At 38.7% G+C, this 26691-nt stretch overlaps 1 protein-coding gene across 2 annotated transcripts; it reads right to left on the bottom strand.

Annotated features, from left to right (window-relative positions):
* Positions 1 to 1001: 1001 nt before the first annotated feature.
* Positions 1002 to 24858, bottom strand: WTAP (WT1 associated protein). 2 transcript variants are annotated; one of them, XM_084512961.1, is made up of 9 exons: positions 24824 to 24858; positions 24557 to 24656; positions 21053 to 21090; positions 20902 to 20957; positions 16168 to 16226; positions 14278 to 14405; positions 8927 to 9105; positions 4053 to 4207; positions 1002 to 2226 (listed from the first exon to the last, which is right to left on the bottom strand). In XM_084512961.1, the coding sequence occupies exons 3-9, from the start codon at positions 21080 to 21082 to the stop codon at positions 1643 to 1645; spliced, it is 1191 nt and encodes a 396-aa protein (XP_084369087.1). In that variant the 5' UTR covers positions 21083 to 21090; positions 24557 to 24656; positions 24824 to 24858; the 3' UTR covers positions 1002 to 1642. The 2 variants fall into 2 exon arrangements, with proteins under 2 accessions (XP_084369087.1, XP_084369088.1); XM_084512962.1 differs by lacking the exons at positions 1002 to 2226; positions 4053 to 4207 and adding an exon at positions 8191 to 8739 and having other exon boundaries at positions 24557 to 24830.
* Between the last annotated feature and the right edge of the window lie 1833 nt (positions 24859 to 26691).

Genomic DNA, 26691 nt, shown 5'->3' with positions numbered 1-26691 from the left:
CTAAGTTATTTCAGCATCTTTAACTGAGCCCTATGAATTTAAAGTAGCAGCAGTACCTAGACTAATTTGTTTCCAACACATGTGACAGCGACTAACAGTATTTTAATTATAATCATTTATCTTAGACCACAGTATTGCTGATGCTAGTTCTCATATAGCATGGGAACAACCTTCTACAACCTAGGAATTTATTTAGTTTAAACTACAGCGATAGCATTTCCAAGCGTCTCCTATAACTTTGAAGATAAACTACTTTCAGTCAAGTTTTGCTGTTCCACAGTGAATTACAAAGCTATAAGCTATTTACTATTATTCTAGTGATTATATGTGAAAGAATTGCATTAGTTGTTTGGTAATGGCAAGATTCTCAGGTAGGAAAATGTTGAAACTGAGTTAAGTCTGCCTAAAAGTATGCTGCTGAATACTTCTATTTTCCCTTTAACAATGCTAAAAGCCAGGACTTTTCCCTTGCCTCTTTCTTATTGTTACCATCACAAAACTAGCAGACAAAAAAATCACCTGAAGGTCAGGTTCCAAGCAATTCATAATTCACTGCTACTGAACAATAAAAGTATATATTTAAATTTCTGAACTTAAGTCAGCTCACTGAACTTTCCCTCACATAAGCTATTTAAAAAAAGGAGTTGTGTTTTTAAAAAATGCTAAATTACTACCTTCTTAAAGTGTCATAATTTGTGTATTTACCTGTAGGATACCTCCTAGTCTTTTTTTTTTTTTTTTTAAGAGCCAGGTTCCAACTCCAAAGATTCGCTTTTATTAACTTTTTTTTTTTTTTTTTAAATCTGTAAATAAGAAAACCTGTAGAATAAGCACTAAAAGGCTGGCCTGAAACACGATAGCCCACAAACCTATAACCACAGGTACTTGGTATAAACTGTATCAAGTGGGGTTGGCACAGGAACAGAGTCAATGAGAAGCAAGTACTGTAAACACACTCCATACAAGTAAGTCAGGTAAGCCAATGCAGAACCATGAGGAAATTACATTATTAAAAGTTTTTATTTAGGTTTGGTCAGTACAGATAAGATAATATTGGAGTCACAGAGCAATATGCATAAACAGGATACAACAGTTCTTAAAAACTGAGTAACTATGCACACAATCCATAAACATTCGGTCACCTAAGGAGAAAATGCACAGATGTATGGTGGGAAAAACTGTAATTAACACTGAAACTACTACGGGACTCCTTCAGTAAGTCCATCTTTTAGTGATAAAACTACTGTACTGGGCAAACTTGGCAGTCATAAACCCACAGCTATTATGACAAATCTCGAAGGTGGTGTGAGTATAACAGTATGAGTAAGAATGCCCTTACACAGCACAGGTTCTAGATATACACAGATTTGTACAGACATCATTTATGTTATACTTTATGGAAATAATTTCCATTTCAACTTCACATTAACTCATATAAAAATAACTTGAGCTACACAAACGTCTTTTTAGCAACATTCAACGTAATTAACTGTTAAAATTTCCAAAGTGGCAGAGGTATTGAAGCAAAAAGAAACCCACAAAAAGGCAAAAATTGTGACAAGTATGCACTAATTTAAACGGCTTCTGGACAGTATCCTCTCCCAATTTAAATGACACTGTATAAAAATGTTGCAGAAAAATGTTACAAAACTGAACCCTGCACATTTACACTGGAGTCCAAACCATTCTGGACATGACGAGAACCCACAGTTCTGTTACCTTTCATGCTCACTGTTTTCTCCTCTTGAGGATCATGATTGGAGTCTGTGTCATTTGAGTGGTGAGTGAGAGAGTTTTCACTGCCAGTGGGAGAGTCTACACTTTCATACCCAGTACTGAGTTGGTTTATGTAGCTACCACCTCCTCTACCAGTTCTATCTTCAGAGTGGTTGGACAGCTTATTACCATTCCCTGGAGAAGCCGGGAAGTCATCTTCTGTGCTGCTACCCTCCCTATAAAATCCAGGCCCAGACGTCCGCTGATGGGAGGAGCTACCATTGCTTGGTCCGTTAGCCAGGCGGCTGCAGTCTTTACCCACAGCCTCTCCCTGGTCTGTAGGCTCAGAAGATGGAGTCCTGCTGGTACCTGGGTTGGAGGCCTGGGACTGCTGCTGCTGGTACTGCGCCAACTGCTGGCGAGTCTCCTTCAACTGCTGCTGAAGAACTAGAATGGTACTCTGCATACCCTCTACCTCCTCATCAAGCTGGATGATGAAGTCATTCAACTCTATATAAAGAAAACACATTTGTTGCAAATACTTAATAACCGTTATGCAGCTTGAATCATCAAGACAATCACAACGCAGTAACAACACGTTATGCTGAATTTTTTCAACTTTTTCAGCCGTCAGATATGCACCATTTTTGATACTCTGCCTCTGAAGGAGGAAATGCGGAACTGGCACCTGCATACTTTTCATACTACAACTTAGAATGTATGAGAAGAAAATTTCTGGACAAGAAAGAGGGTGTCTGGAAAGCAGCTCAATTCCAACAATTAATGCTTTGCAGTTGAATTCTAACATACCTACTTACCTGAAGTGTAAAATCTTAGCAGAAATACTGTAAAAGTGACCACAAACTAAATCACTATCTAATAGATCTGAATGATTACAAAAGCCTATACAACAGAAGACTGTAGTCACATTTCAAGGAAATTTCAACTCTTACCACTTCTAATCCTATTTAATGGGACACAAATAGGGTAGACTTCTGTTGACACTTCTATCAACAAAAACACTGAAACACCCTGTGGAATTGTTACGTACAAAGAAAAATCTTTCACAATTGGGAGTGCATGTTGGAGCAGAACAAATTTGTCCTGAAAAAGGAACACCGAGTCTTGCATTCAACTGCATCACTGACACAATAGAGCAAATAACATGCAAATTGATTAACGTAAAAAATCAGAAACCTGAAGTGCTCTCACTGCTATGGGCAAAAAAATAGCTAGGAAAACTTGTACTGTAAGATTGCCATAGCCTTCATTCATATAGAGAAGAAGCACTAGAGGCTAAGAACATATTTCAATTCTGAAGCTTATCTTACTAAGCTACACTCAAGAGCAAAAATCCTTAAAGAATGCCTGTATTTGTTCCAGTTATGAATTTGATCATCTTAGTGCATTAAAATAACTATTATCTAAAGAGTAGTTGAAAGGCAAAAGGTTAACTACTCCAACATAATTACAGAATCATTTACCTTAAGAATTTTCCTTATTATCTATCACTTCATCCTGTTATTTTCTCACAAAAATATGATCTACAGAAAAATATTTATCCTTAAACATACAGAATGTTACTCAGACAAATGCCAAATCAAGTCAATGCTATTTGAGGCATCAGTCGTGAAACAAACATCTCCAGGTTAACATTGTAACATCTAAATAGCTTGCCTCAAGATTTAGTGTAATAATCAGATAACGTGTTGTGTAACCTTCAACCAAAAGAACACCTCAAAGAACACTGATTCTATGCTGAACTCTCAACTGAAGTTTTAATTTGCATTTTCCCCTCCATTTAAGTTACGCAAGAGGTCAGAGTTTATGGATAATTTCAATTTAAGTTCATAATGCTGTAGAATTTGGACAGTGAACACGATGGGACATTTTAGTTCATCCAGTTAACTCATCAAAAAATGCATTTCTATTATTCTCACATATTGTTAAAGTGTTTGTTAAAGTGTTTTTTTCCTTCTTCACATAATTCCAAAATGTGTCAGAGTTAAAAAGAAGCATTGTTTTCATTGCATGCTTACCTTAACATTCCCTATTAAACAGGGAGACCTAAAGAACAAAACCCAGCAGCTCCATATTCAAACCTTGAATTACTGGAGCTGCAAATCCCACCGGCACCCCAAAGTTAAGTTTATATTGTCTTTTTTTTTTTTTTTTTTTTTTTTTAAATTAAGGCTACCAGTGAAGACTTACAATGCTCGTATTTTACTTGATACTGCCCTTTAATTCTGGCAAAAATTTTACAGTACCCATATCATTAGAACATTAAGCTAGCAGAAGTGCAAGGCAACTTCCATTTTCTTAAAAAAATCCCTTACCATCCTGACTGCTTTTAAGTTCCTCACTATATTTCTTCTGTAAAGCCAACTCTGCCTCAAGCTGTGCAATACGTCCTTGGGACAGCTGCCTTCCAAGCTCTTGATTCTCCTGGATAAGCATTCGACACTTCGCCATTAACTTTTTGCCTGTTTGGCTGCAAAGGAAAGAGCCATCTATCACAAAATGAATACAAAACCTTCAGTAATCTTCCTCAATCACAATTACAGACAAGAAGGAGATGCAATTTCTGCATGTCACAATTCAAGGAACATTATGCCTCAACATAATTGTCATAGCAGAAAGTCTCCCTATAGTTACCACATGCTGTTCCAATGTCAGTTGATCTTCTGTCGCTGTCCCATAAAGTGGAAGGCAAGTTTTATTACTGCAAATACGAATAAGCATATGTTCTTTTTTTTGATACCAACATCTGGATTATCAGTTGCAAAATCTTGCATGTGCTATTTCTTAATGGAGTTAAATATTTGATTAAAGATGTGCCTTGTAATTGAAAAGATTAAGTACTGCATAAAAACTTGTAAATCTAATTATGAACACAAACCTTCTTCCTTTATCATGCTAGCAGAACTTACTAATAGAAGAAGGTTGTTTGGGGGGAAATATAAACCTTACGTTCATTTTTTATAGTGACATCCGTTTCTTCTTTGTGAGGCTAAGACATTCATTTGAATGTTGTCCAGGTGCTCTTGTTTAAAGAATGAGATGCATAGTTTTCAACTCCATTTATGTATTTGACAGAAGCGCACAGAGTTCCTTTCAAGATTCCTATAGCCAGCTTTCGCTAAACACATCTTGCATCATGGAGACAAAGTAAATTGGCAGGAAATTAAGGAATACATGATACTCTATTCAGGATGACAGATTCAGATCATGGGTAATGTTTTAGAATATCCAGTTCCTGAAACAAATGGGCTGAAAAAAGTGTTTTGAACTGGCAAGATTTCTTCTGCTAAATAGGTAACATCACATCTTTAATCTTCATGAATAAATTTGCATTTTGAAGCATTATAGGAAGTAATATGCAAATTAATATATAGGCAATATGGCTGACTCTATAATATGGTTAAGAATTCAAGTCCTTCATGACTGTCTGCCAAAGTCAGAATAGCAACCACAAACAGTTCTTTTATAAGGCCGAGCAACATAATGAAGCTGTCTTTCTACAGAAGCGTAGGCTCTGTCAAAAAAAAAAAAAAAAAAAAAAAAAAAAAAAAAAAAAAAAAGAACTTAAACAGGTTTGTTGTGAATTCAATGGCAGGACTTTTTTTTTTTTTTTTTTTTTTTTAAGACCAAGGTAGTCATTTAATTTTTAAGTGACAAAAAATAGACAGAAATTGAGGATTAAGAACGTAGAGTAGGAAATTTCTGCTATTGTGATTCACAGCCATGGTTCTCTCCTGCAACCAATACACCCAAGCAACATAAAGAATTTAAAATCGTAATTTCCCTTATTGACTACCTTTTAAGCATTCAAGCCTTAAACAATTTTTAAGCTCTGCCAAGACTGCCTCAGTAAGCATTTTCCAATTGGCTCTCCCAAATCTTTCAGATGGGCTGCTCCAGAAGGAATTTGGCTGTGTAAAGTCCTGGAAGCCTGTAACTCTGCTAAAGGCAGCAACCTGTTTTCTTTCTTGATGTGATGTCCAATGCCAGGTCCTTGAAGTTTAAATTGTGTTGACCTAATACAATCCAAGTAACACACTTAAGATGCAAGTTTTCTGACAGATGTTCATTCTGTGTAAAACAGGACTGCTTTGGAGACTGACCAATGTGACATAATCCAAAAGCTTTTAGGCAGACATGCAATGATTTCCAGGCATTTGCAGACTCCTGTAACTATATTCATCACTACAAGTTAAGTAAGTTCAAAGTGCTGAAGACACGTAACATTTCTCTCCTTCACAAAACAATGTAAACTGCAGAATTATGAAGTACCAGGTACTTGGAAATGGGACAATTTTAAAATCCCATTAATTCTTTCACGTTAGCTCCTGCCAAAATGTAAAATATTTATTACCTGTATATAAATTTGCATAGTTACCTATAATGCTGTTTCTTTCCATCTCTTTTCCAGATGTTCTAAACTAGTATTGCACCAAATAAATTCCCCTTGCAATTTACATAAAATACAACACATGCAAGAATATCAAATCCAGTAGCTATTAAAGTAATTCCTATTAACTTTAAAACTAAATTTTGCATAGTTTTCACAAACCCATTTGAACATACATGCAGCAAAACCTGTAAGAATTAAATGGTTAGGTTTCAGAAGACAACTAGGCTTTTTGCAAATGGCATTTCTACTAATTCTTAATCCAAACATACATTGTATGTATAAAAGTGGTTAAAATGGCTTAGTACAGCCATTCCTTTGATTATATACCCTTTTATTTCTTCCTCCACGCATTTGGCGATTATATTGCACACCCTTACCTATGGGTAAGGTCCAGAACTAACAGTGGTTAAGGGTGCAGTCAACATGTTACCTCAAGAACATCAGTGAGGGATTTGAATAGGAGCATCAGCTCTTTCAAGAACTAGGTCAGGTGACATGAAACAAGACTAGTTGCATACAAGGATGGACAATTAAAACAAAGTGTGGGGCTAAGGAGGGCAAAGAATGAAAATACTATGAACACTTCACATGAATCGTCATATCTTTACCTTTCCAGAAAAAATAAAAATCAGAACCAGTAATGAAAATAGCCTCAATTCTTTACCAGGAAATAAAACTTAATTTTCTCTACTCCAGCTACTGCATGTATGAGTTCTCCACATTCACACCAGTGTGACTTCAAATTATATGATGCATATGGAAGTATATTGTAGCTACAGAAGTGACAAAGTCCTTTGAATACTTTTGCTTGAAGGAAATTGGTAGTAAGTTGCGTCTCAGTTGTAAACACACAATTAAAGCCTGAGAACTTGAGGAAACCAACCAGCCTCTATCTAGAGATATTTAAATAATTTTTGAACTCCAAGTAAAACAAGCAATCTGCATGGCATGCCTCTATCCGCACATTATAGTGAGCTTTACAAATGGCTTGGCAACACAATTAACAATTCATTAATGCAAGTCTTACCTCTGTTTTGATGCTAGATCATTAAAACCTTAGATACTGCTATAGCAAAATCATTCCAGATGTATCACTTTTTAAAAGAAAGTTTTTCTGAAGGCTTTTCTTTTGCTGTTAAATCATTACTCATGCAAAAAAATAAATCTGCATAAGTACACTACTCTTCAATCCCATGTTAATCATCTAAAGCACAAACAGTTGAGATACTTCTAAGTTAAAAATATGTAGTGCCATTTTAGTAGAAATCGTTCAAACAGAATACATCACCTTCTGTGACAGCTGGATCTTTTTCATTTAAAACTGAATTTTCTAGAATTAGACGGAGTCATAAAATATTGCCCAACTGATTAGAAAAACCAAAACCTTAGTTTACTAGAACTCAATTCGCTAAGATAAAAAAAAAAAAAAATACACAAATGCTATACCAAATCTGCATTTCACTTTACACACCTCAGACATGCACTCCCAGCTGTCCCCAATTGCTACTCTTACAAGTAACTTGGGACAAGAACAGAGGCATCAATAGAGTAGCAAAGGTTCCTTCACTGATTCCACCAAGGAAAATGCATGCATTTAAGTTTTTGTGGCTTGTTAAAATAGTGTCTTTTTTTCTTCAGAGAACGAGACAATGCAGAAATAACAATCTGTTCGATTCTCGTTCATCCCAGGAGTTTCACAATACAACAGTATAACCAGTAGTGTTCCTTGAACTATATGTTACAACTATTTCAAGGCACATTTTATATAGAAGTGCAATACAAAAAAAACAGGTGTACAAAGGAATAAAAACACCCCACCAACACTGAAAACAGTTGCCATTGTGTGCCTTCTGTATTGAGCACTTGAGATCAGTTCTTAATATAGAAGATCAAAAAATTCTCATTTCTGCATGAAAACATGCAGTGAAATACTTATCACAACTAGTTTTTCTTACACATGCTAGTTGTGATCAAATATATACTGCTTCCAACAACTTTAAACCTGCAATTAGATAGAACGTACATTCTTGTACAGTCCTAATTTTGAGGCGTCCACAGCATTACCAACCATCCAGAGAACAGTTTATTGTTTAGCAACATTGACTTAAGGCTCCGTCAAGTGCTACGGAGCCCAGATGCTTAACAGTCAAATGTATACACTACCACTGACGTGATATCAAATAGCGCTCATGGCTATTCAGAACTGTTTAGCAAGTAAACTCTTTAATGCAAAATTCACCTCATTGAGTTTTGACCCAGCAGTTCAGTGAACAAGCAGGAAGTCCACAGTCTTATTGGCAAAACTGACTTACAGTGTCTATAAGTCACTAGGCTCAAGGTTAAGAGCGAAGCATATTCCATTTCTACATTTTACGGGAATTTTACATGTTCAATTCATGATTTATAATCTCTAGGTTCTCTCTCCTCCAAACTGTCTGTAGACACAGTGTGCCACAGACTTAAGACTTCTGTTTTTCCCTCTATTTTCTTCAAATAGAACAATTTTGCAAATGTCTACATGTTCTAGAAAAGATTTTTTTTCGGAGATGGCCATTTCTTCAGAATAGTCCGACGCCGTCAGGCCTCTGAAGCAAAGGGGGAGAAAAAAGCTGAAACACAAGGTTCATCTGGTAAGTTTTACATTAAGCATTACAAGCTGGACAGTATAAGAATGTGGCTTTTGCCTCAAAACGTCTGAGTCTTGGTGTGGAAACGAGTACTTGGCTGTCCCACCATAGCATTCTCGTAGTGGGACTGTCAGGGAAGTCTTGACTGGGGAGTATTTGTTTTGTTTACCTATCAGGCGTAAATTTCCAGGCACTCAGTTCATTTTGGGCTTGTTCCAGTTTGTCTTTAGTCTGTTCCAGTTCACCTTTCATTTTTAGGAAAAACAAGTTGATGGCTGGGTCCACCATTGTTGATCGCAGTTGGGCAACACTAGGCTGCTGGACTTGCTTGAGGTACTGAATCTGATTCTGCACAAAATAAGAAAAAAATATTTATTTGTACATCATTCAATACAATTTTATAGTCATTCAGATACAATTACAAGTAGTTATTCTGAAGGTGACATGAAGAACGTTGTAAGAACATGTCCTAACTTGAAAAGGGGAGGATAAAAATCACTTTTGCCCATCTGGGTTCTATCAATATGCATGTCGTCCAACCTCCCTGCCAAGGCTACTTTCAAGGCAATTTATTATTTTTTTTTAAACGTTCTGATTTGTTTTGTACATGTAAGTTTACCTTCACCCAAAAAATGACTGGAACATTGTAATTCGCCCTCCCTTTCAAAACTGCCTGCAGTCTTTTGAGGGAAAAATATACAAAGAGTTGCCTGCTTAAAACAGATGACTAATTCCCATATAACTTTTATGTTTCAGTATTAATTTTCATTAAAGTTACTGTTGATAGCATTTTTAAGCATCTATAAAAAAAGTTTTTACCTCATTTACAGAAAAAAAAGGAATTGCTTATAATGCAAGTTTGCATCTTTTTTTTTTCCTTAAAAACATCAATTAACCACATTTTAGTTGATTTGATTCACTTGCAATAAGCAAAATCTTGCAAATAGTCATAGAAGTTTCAGGAGTAACTACGAGATTGTCTTTTAAAATCAGCATTCATTAGTAAAATTTTCAATATACTTGAACAGGATTAATTTTTTTGAAAGCACCTCAAATTTTTGTCTCATCACAACAGGCAATCTTAAAACTGACTACTACACAACAGTGCACAGACTACTAGTCCATGTTTCGAACCCAGCTAATAAGTAAAAATCACAACAGCCTGCACTGACAGTGTTCATTCTGAAATTCAATTTATTATGTTCCTTTTATTACACATTTGTCACCAAGATGTAAACAAAGTTACACAAGATGAAAAAAGAAACATTAATTCAAGGTCAAAGGTTTTGCCTTCTGCTGCCAACAAATCTTGTGACCAGACTGACAGCAACAAATTCAATGAATAGTACAAGCCATCACCAGCAAAACTAAGGGAAAGTCTCCCCCAGCACTTTGCTTTACTTCAAACAAGCAGCACAGTCAAAAGCAGTCAGTTTAACCATTTCACTGTATACATAGCTACTGTCTATCGAATCTTTCACTCAGCAATAGTGAAAAGAAAATATAAGTACAAGCATCTTTATTTATTTAAAAAATGTGCAGTAGCAATCTCAGCCACTTAGTGATTTAGGAAGAACTCACGTTAATGTATTTAACAAATAGCAACAATTCTTGAATTTTATTTCAAATATGTGATCTTCAAAGTTATTGAAACGTCTAATATATTTCAAATTTACTTCACATTCATTTAGTATTACCGAAATATATTTGGAACAATCATCGCATTTTTTCAATGTAACTTTAAACATAGTAGTCTGTGTCCAGAAAGAAACAGAAAGGGAGCAAAGCACTATGTAAAAAATGCTTTCAAGAAATACAGCACTCAAGAACCCACCCACACAAGTATTACTTAAAAAACAGAAGCCCAAAGTAAGATTATCCATTTCTTGGATAGCATTTTATCCCTACAGGACTTTAATCTCAACAAATGTACAGTGATACTCATTGAGTAAGAAGTTATTTATTTAATTTACTGTTATACCCACTGAAGTTTCTGATGTTTGCACTAACAGAAGTATTTCAACAGCCTGCTGTTCTTTGTGAGGGCTAGCACTAGCAGAGAGTGAAACCCCTTGTTTAACAGGTATCTGCGCTCATACAGACAGGCCCAGCAGCTCAACCTCAGGCTAGAGCTACATATACAGGAATAGTCATGGCCACTGCCAGACTCCAAGACACTCTCGCTCTAACACTCGAAACACCTATCGGCTGTTCATGTTTCCAAACATAAAAGCAGACACTTCCTTATACTTTTCAAAAGCCTGTAACCTTTGTATTATCTTTGTTTGCTCTAAACCCAAGGCAAGAAAGTAATGAAGTATTCTAGATAGGACAGCACGCTGTGCAGGTTTTTGTTTGGGTGGATTTTTGTTGTTAAGACAGGCAAGTGCTTTCAACACCTCTGCTTCTCACGGTCTTGAGAACAGCTGACGCCTTTCAGCCAAGGTTGTCCAAAGATATTGACACAGAACAGACCGTCTGATATCAAGAACTCAAACAGAAAACAGATGCTTAAAAAGTGCAAGCAATCTAAATAAGCACAGATTTAAATCCTTCTTGTAAGAAAGGATTAGAAAGGAGTAGGAGTAGAAAGGAAGGAACTCAATAATGAAGAAAAACAACAGGAGTTGTAACCTAAACCACAAGAAGTTATGGAGAGTAATTACTATCTCAGTACCACAGTCCAAATGCATCCACGGGAAGCTTCCGTTCATTATTGGTCCCAGTTCCATGGAAAAACTCTGAGGATCAAGTATTTCCAAATACCTGTCCACTACAGTAGCTAAGCAGTAGCTTCAGAGGGGGGTCAAAGCCTGTCCTTGAATTAGCAACCACCACCCCTGCTAGAAGTAAAGCTCTGTGTAGAGACAGCAGTGAACACCTTGCCTGTGCATCCTTAAGGACAGCAGCCTCTCTTGGGTGGGGTTTGGGGGAGAGGATCAGATGGGGAGTTGTTCTTGCTATGGGGAAGGTAGAATAAGGCTGTTGCTGACAATGGGGCACTTGAGTTATTCAACTCAAACTGCAAATGAGCCCTTGAGCTAGCCACGAGCTATGCAAAGGAAGTTTGCAACACCAGACTCTGTAAGCTCCTAGCTCAAAAGAAACCCAGGTACTCTGCAGCTAGATTGAGCAGAGCCCAATAGAGGATGATGGTAGTTGAGTACATACTTGCTTGTTCCTACAAAAGAATGGAACAGAATCAGAACTGCCCTGACATACATACCTTCAGGTCTTTAAGAACAAGAAGACTGGTAACTTTTATGAGTTAAGTGGATTTTGCTGTGTTTTGTCTTTTAAAAAGAAGGGCACAAATTAGAACAGCAACCAAGACAGTCCATTACACCCTATTTAAAACAGGACTAGTATATTTTAACTAGTGAATTGTTTTACACACTGGTAATCAGCAAAAGCACCCACACCTGTCAACTACTGTTATTTGAATGTGGTATTGCATTTTTGCATTTTCATCCATTTAAAATTCACAAGGCTCGTTTTATACTTACAAGCTTGTCACATTCGTGTCCCACTAATGCATTAAGAATAATGCAAAATGTATTTTAAAGTATATGTATTTTTATTATATGCATTTTTAAGCAACTTGACACCATAGAAGCTGCCTTTTTAATTAAGATGTGATAGAAAACAAGGCTAATGTAAATAACTCAGTGTCACTGGTATATCTAACACGTAAACACTGATCTTAAAACATGATTAACTATGCTAAAATTATCTTATGGACATGTTATTTGACATACCAGATTTATCATATGGTGACTAGTTTTTGTTCATTTATGAAATCATTTAACAACTTTTAGTTTAGCTTTGCAGTTCACACAACAGCATTTATTTTTCTGCTGTTCTTTCATTGGAACAATAGTATCTAACAATACAAGTCAAGAATTCCTCCAAAATGTCTTTGAACTGGGTGATGTTCACCCCTGGGCTGCATTAAGAGTGCTGATAGCAAGTGGAGGGAGGTGATCCTTCCTCTCTACTCAGCACTGGTGAGACACACCTGGAGTACTGGGTCCAGTTCTGGGCTCCCCAGTACAAGAGAGACATGGGCATATTAGGGTGAGGCCAATGAAGAAGGGTCATGAAAGCAATTAAGGGCTTAGAGCATCTGGCAAAGCAGCAGAGGCTGACAGAGCTGGGACCGTTCAACCTGGAGAAGGAAAGGCTGAGGGGGATCTTACCAACGTGCATAAATACCTGATGGGGGGGGTAAAGAAGGCGGAGCCAGGCTCTTCTCAGTGGTGCCCACTGAAAGGACAGAAGGCAATGGGCACAAATTGAAATACAAGAAATTCCATTTAAACATAAGAAAACGCTTTATACTGTGAGGGTGGTTGAACAATGGCACAGGTTGCCCAGAGAGACTGTAGTCTCCATTCTAGGAGACACTGCAAACATAGCTGGGCAGCCCTCTGTAACCTACTCCAGCTGACCCTGCTCTGAGCAGGTAGCTTGGTCTAGACAATACCTGCAAGTCCCTTCCAACCTCAGTGGTTGTGATTTTTATTTTTAAACCACTGCAGAGCAAGTTTTCTTTTCATACCAGTACTTACTATGGACTAATGTCATCTTACAGTAGTCTTAGGAGCAGTGAAAATAACGCGTACAGATTTAAGCCTTACACTGCTATACCTGACAGCTCTGGACACCTACAGCAAAAAAGAAAAGAAAGAAAGGCTAGAAGAGGAAAATAACAAAAAGCAACAAAACTTATTACTGCTGTTGCACAGAGCCTATAATCTTCATAAGAGAAGCTCTCAAGAACATGTTTCACAAACCATCAGTAAGAAACTTACTACAATCTTCTCTCAGAAACTGCCAGTTAAAGAAGCAGGTGGAAACGATGTTAAAAAGATGATCCAAAAACAGAAGGCCCAGATTGGCAACAGGCTGTTTCAAGGAATCAAAACTAAACAGAAAGCCTCAGAAAACCCACAGAAATAAAGGAGAGAGAAACAACAAAGACATTCAGGGCAAAGAACATCAGAAACCCTACAAAGCAGGCTGACAAAGTTCAAAAGGATTCCCTCCAAAAAAGTCAGCAACTCTTTTCCTATCATGTCAGTAGCTTTTTTCCCTACCTAACCAAAAGGATGCAGAAGCTAGCTATCCAAATACAGCATACAGACCAGTATAAAAACTCTTAAATAAAATTCAGTATACCACATCTTATCCTAAGGTTTCAGTATGTTCCTGCACTCAGTGATAGTTAGAAGTAACATTTCTGGTAAAGAAGCACAGCTCCTAAATGCTATAGAGCAAGCATTGCAATACCTTTCCAAGCACAGCTGCTGCTGAAAAATCAACCAAAATAACCAATATTAAAAAAAAACTTTAAGAAATTATCTTCACTGATTGAGTGAAAGCTTAAGTGTCCTACCATTTTTAAAGCACAGGAACTGGAATGCTGTAGATGTATGAAAAATATAGCACATGGTTACTCTTATGAGCAGATATTCCTGTAACAGTCTAAGCTAACCCTTATCCTCTCTAAATACTTACAGTACACTCTTGCATCTCCTGTTCTTTAGTTGCCAGCCTCATGACCAGAATATTTTCTCTTCGGGCAGATTCTTGCTGTTGCTGTTTCAACTTCTCTTCAGATTCTCTCAATCCCGTCACATCATTAGCTAATAGAATTAATAAAACAAGGTACATTTGATAGCATCCTCCCATGAACAGTTTAAGCCTAAAGACAGCTACAAAAATATAAAAACCAAACTCAAAAACAGAAGAGCTAAGTAAGTATGACTGTAATTAGCACAGATTAAAAGATCAAGTATTAGAAAAGCTTGACAAAGCTTGATTTTGAATATGTCTTTCTAATCCTTCCTTAAGACTTAAAACTAAACTTCTGAAAAAGTTTCTATGCTTATACAAGAATTAACTTTTAAAGTGCTTATTTAACCAACCACTCTGTCCTTCACCACTACTACTTGCAGTCTGAAATTGAGGTAAGATGGAAATGTCTTGTTATCTACAACACATTCACAGTGCATAAAACAGTGCTATTAGCAGTCAAAGCGATCTCAGCACTCAGAGTAAACAGTAAGAATGACACTGGAAAACTTCAGAAATGGCAGTTTTGTCACAGCTAGAAGAGTTCTGATCCATGAACATTTACAGAAGTTTATATATGAAATATGAGAGAAGGCCAAATTATTCTACTGGGAACGTGCAAACAGCCTGGTACAAACAATACATTCACTCTATCAGAAATAAAATAATAGGAAGTTGGAATAATTAAGTTGTGAGGTTGTTGGTTTTTGTTTTGTTTTGTTTTTTACAACTACTCAAGAATTATGTACTTCAAGTATGAACTAAGAACATCACAACTCACTTCAGGACAATTACTTCTATTTTTTGTTGCAGATAATCCAATAATACTGATTACTAATGCTGGTTATGCATTTGAGTTTCTAAAATTAAGAAACTGGGAATGTTAAAAAAAAAAAAAAATCTATCTACATTAGGACATTTTTACCCTGAGATGAAATCAACTGCTTACATTTGCTGTACTTTAGTCCCTCCAAAACTCAGATGAGAGATGGCAATAGATGAAGAATGTAACAGAGGTAACAAGGAACATCTGCCTGGACTGGCAGAAAAAACCTTCAAAAGCAGCGCTATCACTGCCACCAAGACTCTGGGTATTTTGACTGACAAGGTGAATAGAAATCAGGAGAGCTTCTAGCTGCTGATGCTACTTTTGCATGACTTAGGACTGGTGATCCAGTCACTTCCAGAATGTATTCAGACTCTTAAATAAGAGTATGCTGATGTTTTCTCATATTCTCTCTTTTTGAAATACTGAAGTAGACCAAAGTTTTAAGACTACCTAAAACTGACATTCAAATAGCTAATTCAACTTCCCAAATGAGATAAAAAAAAATCAATTGGATATTAATTTTACACCTTTAACTCTACAAACACCATCTCCCCTCCCACGTGATTTACAATCCTGTGAAAATACTGAAAGGACAAACATTCTAAGTATTTTGGTAGACAAAAGCTTTTTCTCCCTATTGCACAAATCCTGAAAATACATGTATTTGTGGGGTTGTGCTCTGTTTTTTTTTTTTTTTTTTTTCCTAGCAGTCCAGGTACAGATGGTCCCATAGATTCAGTAACAGAATTTAGAAGCCATGCAAGATCTGCAAAGAAAACAAATGGCTCGGAAAACTGCAAAGCTTACACCAGGAGAAACAGGCATTTTTCTGACAAATATCATGACTGTCTATTCCTAAGGAAATATTACTGTTATTTTTAATAATAATGTGACAATAGAGTATCTCTTTCTAGAACTGTCAGAAATTACAAACACTACTTGACCACTCTGCTTTATACAATCATTCAGGTAACTAATACCATTTTGAAACTTTACAAACTTACAATTAAGATCTGTGTACTTGCCCTCCAAAGCTTGCACGTATGCTTCATACTGTTTCCACCTATTGCAGAAAGAAAAAGATTTTCCTGACGATTAGTTTATTAAATCAAGACATTTCATTCCTAAACAGAGTATATTTGTATCACAATCAGAAAACATTAAGAGATACGTAACTTGGTAAAAAGTATTACAGAAAAAAATCCACTTCGCAACTCAAAAGGATAAAAATACAGCTGTCCATTACCACCCAAAATTTACAACTTAAAAAATTCTTGTAATATGTCAAATATTAGAATCCAAGACTTAGTTATCTGAGCTAAGTACCTAAGATGCCTCTAGTTCTCAAAGCAGATAAAAACAAAATTCTAACAGAAACCATAACACAAGGACAACACATCTGTTACCAGGCGAACAGCAATGCAAACAGAAGCATATCACAACAGTGTAACTTGCAGTCTGTTAGTTACTCCAGCTCATTTAAACCAAGACCACGCTGGTAATATTTGCTGCCCAGCTATCCGTTTAATAACTCTTTTAAGGCATGCTATTTAAATGATCCATCCAGAAAAACCTCACACTTAAAAAAGCAGCATTGCATTTAGTACAAACCATCAAATCAGTAGCAAATAAAGTCCTGAGTAAAGGTAACCATGACATGCCTTGCCAACAAAATTCACAGGATGGGTTGTGGGTGGTTTTTTTTTTTTTTGGGGGGGGGGGGCGGGGCGGGGGGGGGAGGTGGTGATGGTGGTGTTCATTAGGGTTTTCCTGTTTTGGAGGTGGTGTTCTAAAAGAAGTACTCCTAACTGTGTATACCTCACTACAGTACAATACCAGAAGATGAAATAAATTGATCTAATAACTTAGTTATTAGAGACTACAGAAAGGGATGGTTTCTATTCCCTCCCTCTCAACTTACTCTTTCCCTCCACACCTATTCTATGCCAGACCCATCTTAACTACACTAACCTCCCTAACCTAAAACAATACCACCTCAAACAAAACTATAACACCTAGATTATTTTTGATGTTACAGTGAACTCAAGCAGCCCAGTAAAGGGCCTGCAAAACATCTGGTCTATAACAGCAAGTGAGATCACATCAGTGTGAAAAACAAAAGCAAGCACATGGTCTCTTCCTTCTGGCAACAAGAAAATTTTCTCTCTTCAGCTGAAGAAGAAATCAGCATGAATTAACTCTTTCAAAGCTCTGTAGGAGAGCACCAGTGTTCCCACTTAATCCTTAAATTCAGCATCTCTCTGCTCTGAAAACAAATATAGTTAGAAACAAAGGTTTCATAATTTGACCACTTGAAGTTCAACATTAACTATGTCAACCCTCAAGAAGTGCAACTGAAACAGTCTACTAAATAGCAAGTCTGAAAAGAACCTGTATTTGTCTTGAAAGAATTACATGAGAGTAAAAAAGCTGGTCTTCAAATATAGCTGAACGATTAACTTCTGAGTTACGTCCCCCAGCCTGAAAATAATAGTTCTCTCAGAACTGTGACCTCTTGATTGGTAACAGAAGCTATACAAAGAGTGAGTGAACTGAAACGCTGAAACACAAGTTATGCAGATGGAACAGACCACCATCAGAAAGAAAACATGTGGCCTGTAGTGACCAAGTAAGTCAGAGGTAATAACTCTAATAACTCTAGGTCACCTCTCAGTGAGTATTTAAGCAAGGGCTGAATTCCTGGAAGAGAAAACACAGAGCTCATTAGACCATGTCATGGATTTACAAGTCATGTGCCTACCTACTCCTCTAAAAAGGTGACTCCTCAGACAAGATTACTTGGTTTTGTAAAAATGCACAAAACCTTGTGCTTGGAAATGAACTGCTACAGTTTTCACATTTAAGAAACTGTACAGAACAAACTTCTGAGCACCATACTGGCACAGAGAAGTCCTCCAACAATCAAGCCACAAATTTTAAAAATTGAAGTTTTTCTTATCACAGCAGCTTCAATTTCATACACAAGCATGGTCTCAATGATTTTGGTACAACTACAAAAGATGTCAGGAATAATTTTCTCTTCTAGCAATGTTTTTGACTCACTGCAGGCAAAACAGCTAGCAACAAAGACAAAAACCAGAAGCAGGCTTGTTTCATGCTACATTTTTTAAAAACCATTAAAACAATCTATGAAGCTAAAAGCATCAAAACAAAAAATGAATTTTAAGAACATCCACATAAATCAGATAGATCATTCCTATAAGTAACTTAAGCTTCAAAAAATAAGCAGATATATAGATAGGCCCTTAGTGAAGGGGGACCGATTCCCTTTCAACCCAACTTGTAGTTGTAATTCTTTGACTACAGAAATATCTGATGTATATTCATCTCGGTAATCACCAAGATTTTTTTAAGTCCAAATATTTACAAAATATATTGACAAGACAGTTTCTTGAGAACATTCCTGAAGGCAGCATTGCACCTCAGCCATTCCAGAAGTGATTGGCTGTATGTCCATGCTGGTTGGAAGTCAGTAAAAGCACTGTATTTCATCAGAACCGCTTGTGTAAATAGAAGTACTTCAATATTTTACATACTAACCACTAGGATAAACCATCAGGGGAACACTGAAACAGTTTTTTAGCTATAGGTCCTTGGCGACTCCTCCTCCACAAAATGACAGTGTAGCTTCTAGCTACCTACTGCATTAAAGAGAAGAAGAGAGCAGATGAGCCTATCACCACAAATAAGACAACGAAATCCCCAGAAGGCTAGACTGAAAGGTTTCCTGTTTGTCCTGCTCACTTTGTCAATGGAAGTTTGTTCACTTTTGCTATGTGCTTTGTGGAAAAGAACAATGAAGTTCTGACTCAATGCACAGGAACTGACAGAAACAGCACCTTGCACATGTACGTATTCAACCAGTGCAAATTGCACAGGGATGATGATGCATATAATACCAAAACCACAGATGACACACCAGTATCTTAGAAGGATTTGTCCTGCCAACACACTGACCAAAAGACAAATTCCAACTCTTATTTTAAGATGATATACTGGTGGTCAACACAGGTTTTTCTTTCTATGTCTGAAAGTAGTAGAGGTGCTTCTGATTAAAATATACACTATAATGTGATATCTTATTCCAACCTACAAAAGAAGTTAGCAGTTAGCACAGTAATTACCAGTTTCACATGAAGTCATAAAGAAAAGCAAACATAGTATACATCATTTAGTTATGTACTCAAATGAAAGAGAAAGAAGTGTTCTTAACACTGCTGAGTACTAACAAATGAAACATGGCCAAAGTGGCACGTAAGTACAGACAGCTACTGTCCTTAAACCAATAAGGAGACCTTTTTAAGAACAGAAGTTGCTTTGTTTACACTAAGAGGAAGACAATAGCAACACAGCTGTCACCAGCAAATTCCCTCCTTTCTCTTCATTAATTCAGTTTAGCTGCTGTCAGACTTTACCTCCTCGGGCAGATTCTGCCGCATTCTCCCTTTATTAAACCCTAGAAATCCATCTCTTCTAGGGCAGAAAGTAACCATTGCAATACGCAAACTGGTTACAGTTGGAAAACTTTTTTTTTCTTCATACAATCAGGATTCAAACCACACAAGCTATGCTTTGATAGAAATTTTGAGCATAGCTTTGGAGGCTTTCAAGTCTGCTACTCCCCTAAGACAATCTTGAATATGAAAACTTCTATAAAAGGTTCCTAAGACCAAAATCACCTAACATCAAAGAAGCATTTTCCTACTATTTGAAAACCTTATTCTTTACTACCCAAAAAGCAGGTATTTGAGCAGATGAAGCCTGAGGCCAGTTAGAAACATATGAAGAATGACTATATTGATCCCACTGGAAAAAAATGTCACTCCAGTAGTAGCTAGGAGAGTTTCCCCAAAAGAGGGACTAGCTGATCAAACAAAGTGTTACACTTCTTGTATCCTCACGTTTCTACAGTTTAAGTCTAACTCATTTATGAGATGACAGTATTTAACCAACTGGAGAGACTGTAATAAATGCAAATAATTTACAATGTACCAAGAGCCAAGAGCTAAAGTTTATTCAAATGTACAAACTATTGTAAGCAGATAAACAAATGACCTGCAGATGCCTACTTTTCTTAGTTCCTTCTTAATCAATCAGGAAATTCAGGTATATAAATCCTGTAAAACTGAAGCTTTGGTCTCTCTCTTGTTTTTTTTTTTTTTTTTTTTTTTTTTTTTTTTTAAAAAAAAAAAAAAAAGCGGTCTTTATCACAGAATCACCTATTCCATTTTCCCTGGTGGCCCTTGACTTTCTGTAAAGTAAAAAATATAACCAGGCTCTTCTTTAAGCAAGCTCTAGGGGAAAATCTCATTTTTAACATTTTATTGTTAGCATCTGAACATGCTGAAAAGACAACTAAATGCACCAAGAAAACCGAAAACACAGTAGGAGTAAGCAGTTGACATTTTTGTGATGTTTAAAAGTAACTTGCTATCTAGCAAGGAATGTAAGCAACCTTGTCTTTTAAAGTCACAAATAAAGAAAAAAATAACTCCTACTCATGGATTAGAAAATACTGCTCAGGATTTTCTTTCTACAGAAAGTGCTTCCCCCCAAACTATAAATGAAAACATTTCAGACTATGAAAATCTTACAGAAAATGTATCACAAGAAGGCTAAACAGGTCTCCAGAACAAGAGCGTTAAAAACAATGGCAGTGAGGTGACATCTTCAAGAGTTTGCTAAAGCATTGCAAAACAAGAACTCTGTCACTATACCTTAGGATAAGCTCATCTCTAGGCAAAACCTTAAAATCTGCTTCACTAAGGCGAACCTGTGGAGCAAAAGGAGAAGCACAATTTATCAAGCTGTCATAAAAATGGGGGGTGGGGGGGGAAAGGAGTGTCACAGAAGTATTTTTAAACATACCTTCTTCGGGAGAGGTTCTTCATTCGTCATTGTGAACTCTGAAGGGAGGGAAAGAAAAGGAGTTTCATTTAGTGTAGTTACTACTGGATGTGAAATACTCAGCAAGTAAGACATTTGCATTTCCAGTCTTAATTTCATCTGTTTGGGGTATAAGACTAGTAAAATACTGGTTCCCCACCATGCATAGTCAGCATACAATACAGTACTATGACACCTACACCACTGTAATCTAGATATAAAGTCAGACTATTTTTTTCCCTAAAAGTTAACCAAGAAGACTTTCTTTAGTGTCTAAAAAGCCTATCAATTTTTCCTATTTAATTAAGGGCGAACTACCCAACTTTGCCCTTATTTGTTTAGATCAAGGGACTGGCATTTCCTATGGGCCCATAACTATTTACCATTGCCTTTTACAAGGCAGAGCATAACACAGAAGTGGTAAAAGCAATTTATGCTGCTATTTTAATACTTCTTTGGAATAAAGCTAATGATTTGAGAACGCTACCACTAATATTTGGACTATACCAAAGTAACAAGTTCTTTTAAGTACTCATTTTTAAGATTCTGATAAATAGGAAGTATTAAGCAGTTAACTTAAAACCCTTTACCTTCTCAGTAAGGGTAGTGGGTCAAATAAATGACTTGGGTACATCATCAAATTCAACTCCTCTTGTGTATATGCACTGTAACAGGATTGTATCGTGTTATGCTAACTGTTCACGCTTCCTTGACTTACTGGACATACTTCCTTACCTCTAATGGATACATACTTTTTATCACTGATAACATTAAATATTAAGCCCAAAAAGATCATAAACACACAGCATTACAAGCACATATTTCACAGTGAAGTCAAGCTTACTAGAGGCATGCACCTTTGCAATATGCCAACAAAAAATTGAAAATATTGAGGATTTGACAGACTTGTAAAATTGCTGCAATAGATATGTACCAGAAAAAGGGCATGGCCAACTCCTTGGTAGCCAACACTTAGCTTCACAAAAAAAAAAAAAACTTTAGTAAAAAACAAAAAAAAAAAAAAAAAAACAAAAAAAAAAGAAAAAACTTTTCTCAAAGACTTGCAAAAGTTAAATCAATTCATTGGTTGCCTTTTTTAGTGTACCTAAGATACTTTGTGCAAGAGCTAAGAGCCCTGCCACTGCCCATAAGACAGATACATGCCAAATGAAGCATACTCCCTTCAACCTATGCTAACCACTGTCAAATACGCAGTATTCCACCAAGTAAGAATATCGTTAAAAAAACAACACACCACACACAGTGCACAGCTGAAACAGATTCCAAGCCCTCCATAAAATAAAAGCTGACATCAGAATACATGGGGAAGTTTCTAAAAGCATGCAGCAGAAGCATCTCGCTGATGAGTGGCAGCTTCCTGTTCCTGTACTTCAGCAGACACTGAATCGCTTCCCCAGTGTAAGAAGTCCTCTCCTCCCACAGCAGTTGCTCAGTCATTTTGCTTTAACTTCTGGCTGCAGCTCCTGTTTCACCTCCTGTACGCACAAGAGGCTACTAACACAAACCTGCTTGTGCTGAACTCAGTCATTCACACTGAGATGGAATAGCTCAAGAAGGAGAATGCTGGGGTCCCCTACATTTAGGTTGCCTACCTCACCCATTATACTTTTCTTAAAAAATTTTAGAATCTTTACTCCTTACGTGTTTGGAAGTAGCCTTGAAGACTTCAGTTGGAATCAGGTCCTTCACAGCAACAAACATTATTTTTGTACATTTCCCAGAACTACAGTTAGCATCAATTAAATCATGCATAGCTGATGCCATTATTTGCATGTTCCTTCAAAAAGGAACAGAAGCACACAAATACCAAAAAAGGTGAGTTTGCCCAATCACTTGGCTCATGAACCCTGCCGCAGCATATAACTATAAACACTTGAGCATTGCCACAATTGTGATTGAAAAAAATTTAAGTCTGATGCTCCATCTAAGGCTGGGCTACCTTGCATCTCCATACCCAGCACACGATTGCAGCACTCAATCCTCCACAACAGCATCAGACCAGGCTACACAAACCTCTTTACAAACGCCCTCTCTTGCTTTCAGATAAGATCCTTTAACAGAAGTGATGAAGACAGAAGTTACAGGCCACAGTATTACAGAAGTTAGTCTTACTGTCACTTCTCTTCCCTTGTAGCAATAGAACTAGAAAAGAAAAATACCACCACTAAAAAGCTTACTATAAGTACATGTATTCAACAAGTTACTTTAGAAAATTTAGGCTGATCACATGTATGGATAAAGAATAGTATTCTTTCCGTATGCGTGAATTTCACCTCCCTACTCCCATGCAACAGTTTGAGGACATACAGAGACTTACAAAAACCTTCGGGATTTATTACTGCTCTAGGTTGTTTCCACCATTGTGCTCAGTGTTCTCTGGCAGCATTAGGAGCATCAGGTTGGTTATATCAGTCAGTTATCAGTGATTTACCTTAGTTCTTTCTGTTCTTTAGCAGATACATTTAGAAACTACAGACAATAACATGACAACTAAAGTGTTCGCTCTTTGAATTTAATGCTGTAACTTTTCAAGAGCTGTGCAGCGAGATGCTTTTCATCATTCATCTGCCCCCTGAAAGAGAGATGATCCGTCTGCTACGCAGTTCAGATTTTGCAAGAGCATGACAAAGTGCTCTTTTCTACACTAACAGGAACCGATGAAAACACTGTTCCCACACAGCCTGCTTTTCCATGATTTATATAATGAACAGCTTAACCGTACTACCCTCATTAAGCACCTGATTTTTGAGAAATATAAGCTGTTACACACCACTCCTACATCTGCTCCTAGCAACGAACAACATGAAACTATATTCCATGCTTGACGTTGTCATGGGTACTAACAGATCTTTTGCAGAATTTCATCGAGTCTTGGGTTTTTATTGCAATTCAAATGCGGAGACTAAATAAAGAAAGCGCGTTCTAGTTTTGTAAGCTCTGGTAGCGGGTATGCCTTTCAGTGGGGTGTGTGGGAAATACAGGATATAAATAGGAAGAGGTAAGAATTTAAGTACTTAAATATGTGTATGTGAAGTGTTGGTTTACTACTTACACCTGAACCAACTGCTCCCAAAAAAATAAAAACACACACGCACACGGCGGCCCCACCCCGCCCCGACCCCCCGGCCCGTGCTGACTGCACCCCCAGCAGCCGCGCTGCGGGCCCGGCCCCGCCTTCGCCTTCTGCGCCCCGGCCCCGCGCCAGGCGCAGCCGCAGGCCTCGGCCGGGCCCCGCCGCCCCCCAGCCCCGCTCCCGGTCCCTCGCGGGCCGCCCCCGCTCCCCTCTCCCCGGGGAAGGCCGCGGCCGGGCCCGGCGGGAGGAGGCCGCGGCGAGGCGGCGGGGCCTGGCACAAAATGGCTCTACGGCCTGCCGCTCCTCCCCCCGGCCGGGCGAGGGACGGAGCCGTAGGGCTCGGAGCCCCCCCCGGGGGGGAGCGGAGCGGAGCGGCGGGGCCGGGCACTCACCTGCGGCCCGCGGTGCGGAGGCGCCGCTCTCCCGGCACGGCAGCTGCACGGGCCGCGCCCGTCACATCGAGGGCGAAACGCCGCCGCGCCGCGCCGCCGGCTCCCGCGGGGCTCCGGAGGCCGGGGGTGGCCGCCGCCGTTGCTGCTGCTGCTGCCGGTGGTGGTGGTGGTGCCGGTGGCTGTGGTGGTTGTGGTGGCCGCCGCCGCCGCCCCGCGCCCCCCTCCCCGTCCTCCTGCCGGCCGCGCGGCCCCGCGCGCCGCTCCCGCCCGCTCTTTCTTCGCGGGGGCTCTGCGCTACAAAATGGCGGCCGCGGAGGAAATGAGCGCCCGCCCGCCCGCCCCGCCCCGCGCGGCGGCTGCGCGCGCACACGGCACCGCAGCGCACCGCACGGCCAAGGCCCCGCGGCCTCGGTGATCGGTGCTGGGGGGCGGTCACCGGGGAGCCCCCGCACCCCCGACCGCCTGCCCGCCGCTGCCGTTTCTTTGCCCGTTGGGGCGTTGGTTTGAAAACTGACGGTTAAACGGCCGCCCGGGCGTGGGGCAGCATGGGCCGGGCGGAAGGATACGGGCGGCGGGAGCGGCGCCCTCTGGGTGAGGGAGCCGCGGGAGGCGAGGCGGGGCGCCGCGCTGCTCACACGGCTCGCTGCTGTCCTCGGTGTGCCGCAAAAAACAGCAAACTGAGCGCTCCTGCCTCCACAGAAATAAAATTGTAGGGTTACAGGAGGATAATAAAGGCACCTTGTTCCCCTTAGTAGCACGGAGCCGCTGCTTTAAAGCGGAATTCATGGTTCTGCTCCGCAGTGCCCTTACACCAAGTAAACACGTTCCCTCGCTGCCAGCGAAGTGTTACGGCTTCTGTACTCTGAAGTGAGGCTGCCAGCTGGGTCACACAGGTGTGGCTGGTTATAACTCACCGATTTTCTGTGAAAATGCTCTCAGAATCAGCCCTCTTGGCTGTGCTACTGGTAGCAAAAGCAATATATTCACCATAGAAAAGATTCCAGCATTCATATCCCCCACATTTACATCTATATAAACATTTTTTTTTCAGTGAACAACTGAAACATCTTGAAACCCAAGGCACATGTAAAGAGATTTGTCATAGCTACTCAAAAAAAAAAAAAAAAGTACAGATCATGTGAATAGTGACCACAAGAACAGAAGGCTTGAGTTAATTCTTTCAAAGCCTTATTTCATTGTTTAAACTGAGGAAATATAAACCGTGATTGCTCTTTGGGGTTTTCTGCTTCTGCCCCCAGTTTCCTCACACAAATCCCTTGCAGGTGTTTGCTTTAAACGTTTAAGATACTGATTCACAGATAAAGCAATCACAGGATGTGGCAGCCTGGGAGAGGTCTTACAGTTCTATAATAGTCCTTAACGTGAACATTAACATAGTGAATTGACTTGTCCTCATGTACAAATCTAAACACTGCAATGCTAAAAATGCACGTAAAGCATATTGGGACTTTGTTCAGTGCTACGGGAATAAATATGCTAACACCTGCACTGGCTTGCATTTACGGTATGGTAACTGGAATAATTTTTTTTTTATGGTACCAAGATAACTCCTAGCAGCATTGTTTGTCCTCAGATGAAAATACCAATGAGAAAGCAAAACTCATAAAGCAGCACAATATAGATAATGTTAAGATTAAATAGGAACCAATATCAATGTGTACAGTACAGCTTTCTGTAATTAAATGCAGGAAATGTTTAAGGTGAAATTAACCATTTCATGAAGCATATTGTGTTTGCATCTCTTTCCTGTGACCTATGACACACCTGAACTGTGTTTTAAATTAATGCTGACTCTCCTACATTTGGCTTTGATGGAAAAGTTGATTAAAGTAAGAGGAAAAATGACTGCACAAGAACATCATTTGGCATTAAACTGACCCCCTTGTAATGGCACATAACGTGCTGCCTTCTTTCTGGCCCATTCTTACCTACCAGGCCTGCTCAGTGGATATTAATAAAAGTAGAATCCATTTTTGTTTTAAATCTGTTCATATTGGCTCCTCTAGTTTCATTCTGGGTTCCTTGAATGCCAGCATGTAGTTCATTCACTTAATTATTTTCCTTCTAGAAAGCTTGAGGCTTGACATTGTTTTTACCTGCTCAGGTCTGAATTT

Source organism: Aythya ferina (genome assembly GCF_964211825.1).
Source record: "Aythya ferina genome assembly, chromosome: 3".
NCBI lineage: Eukaryota > Metazoa > Chordata > Aves > Anseriformes > Anatidae > Aythya > Aythya ferina.
Note: the sequence above shows the minus strand (reverse complement) of the source record. Positions and strands in the feature narration are given on the sequence as shown.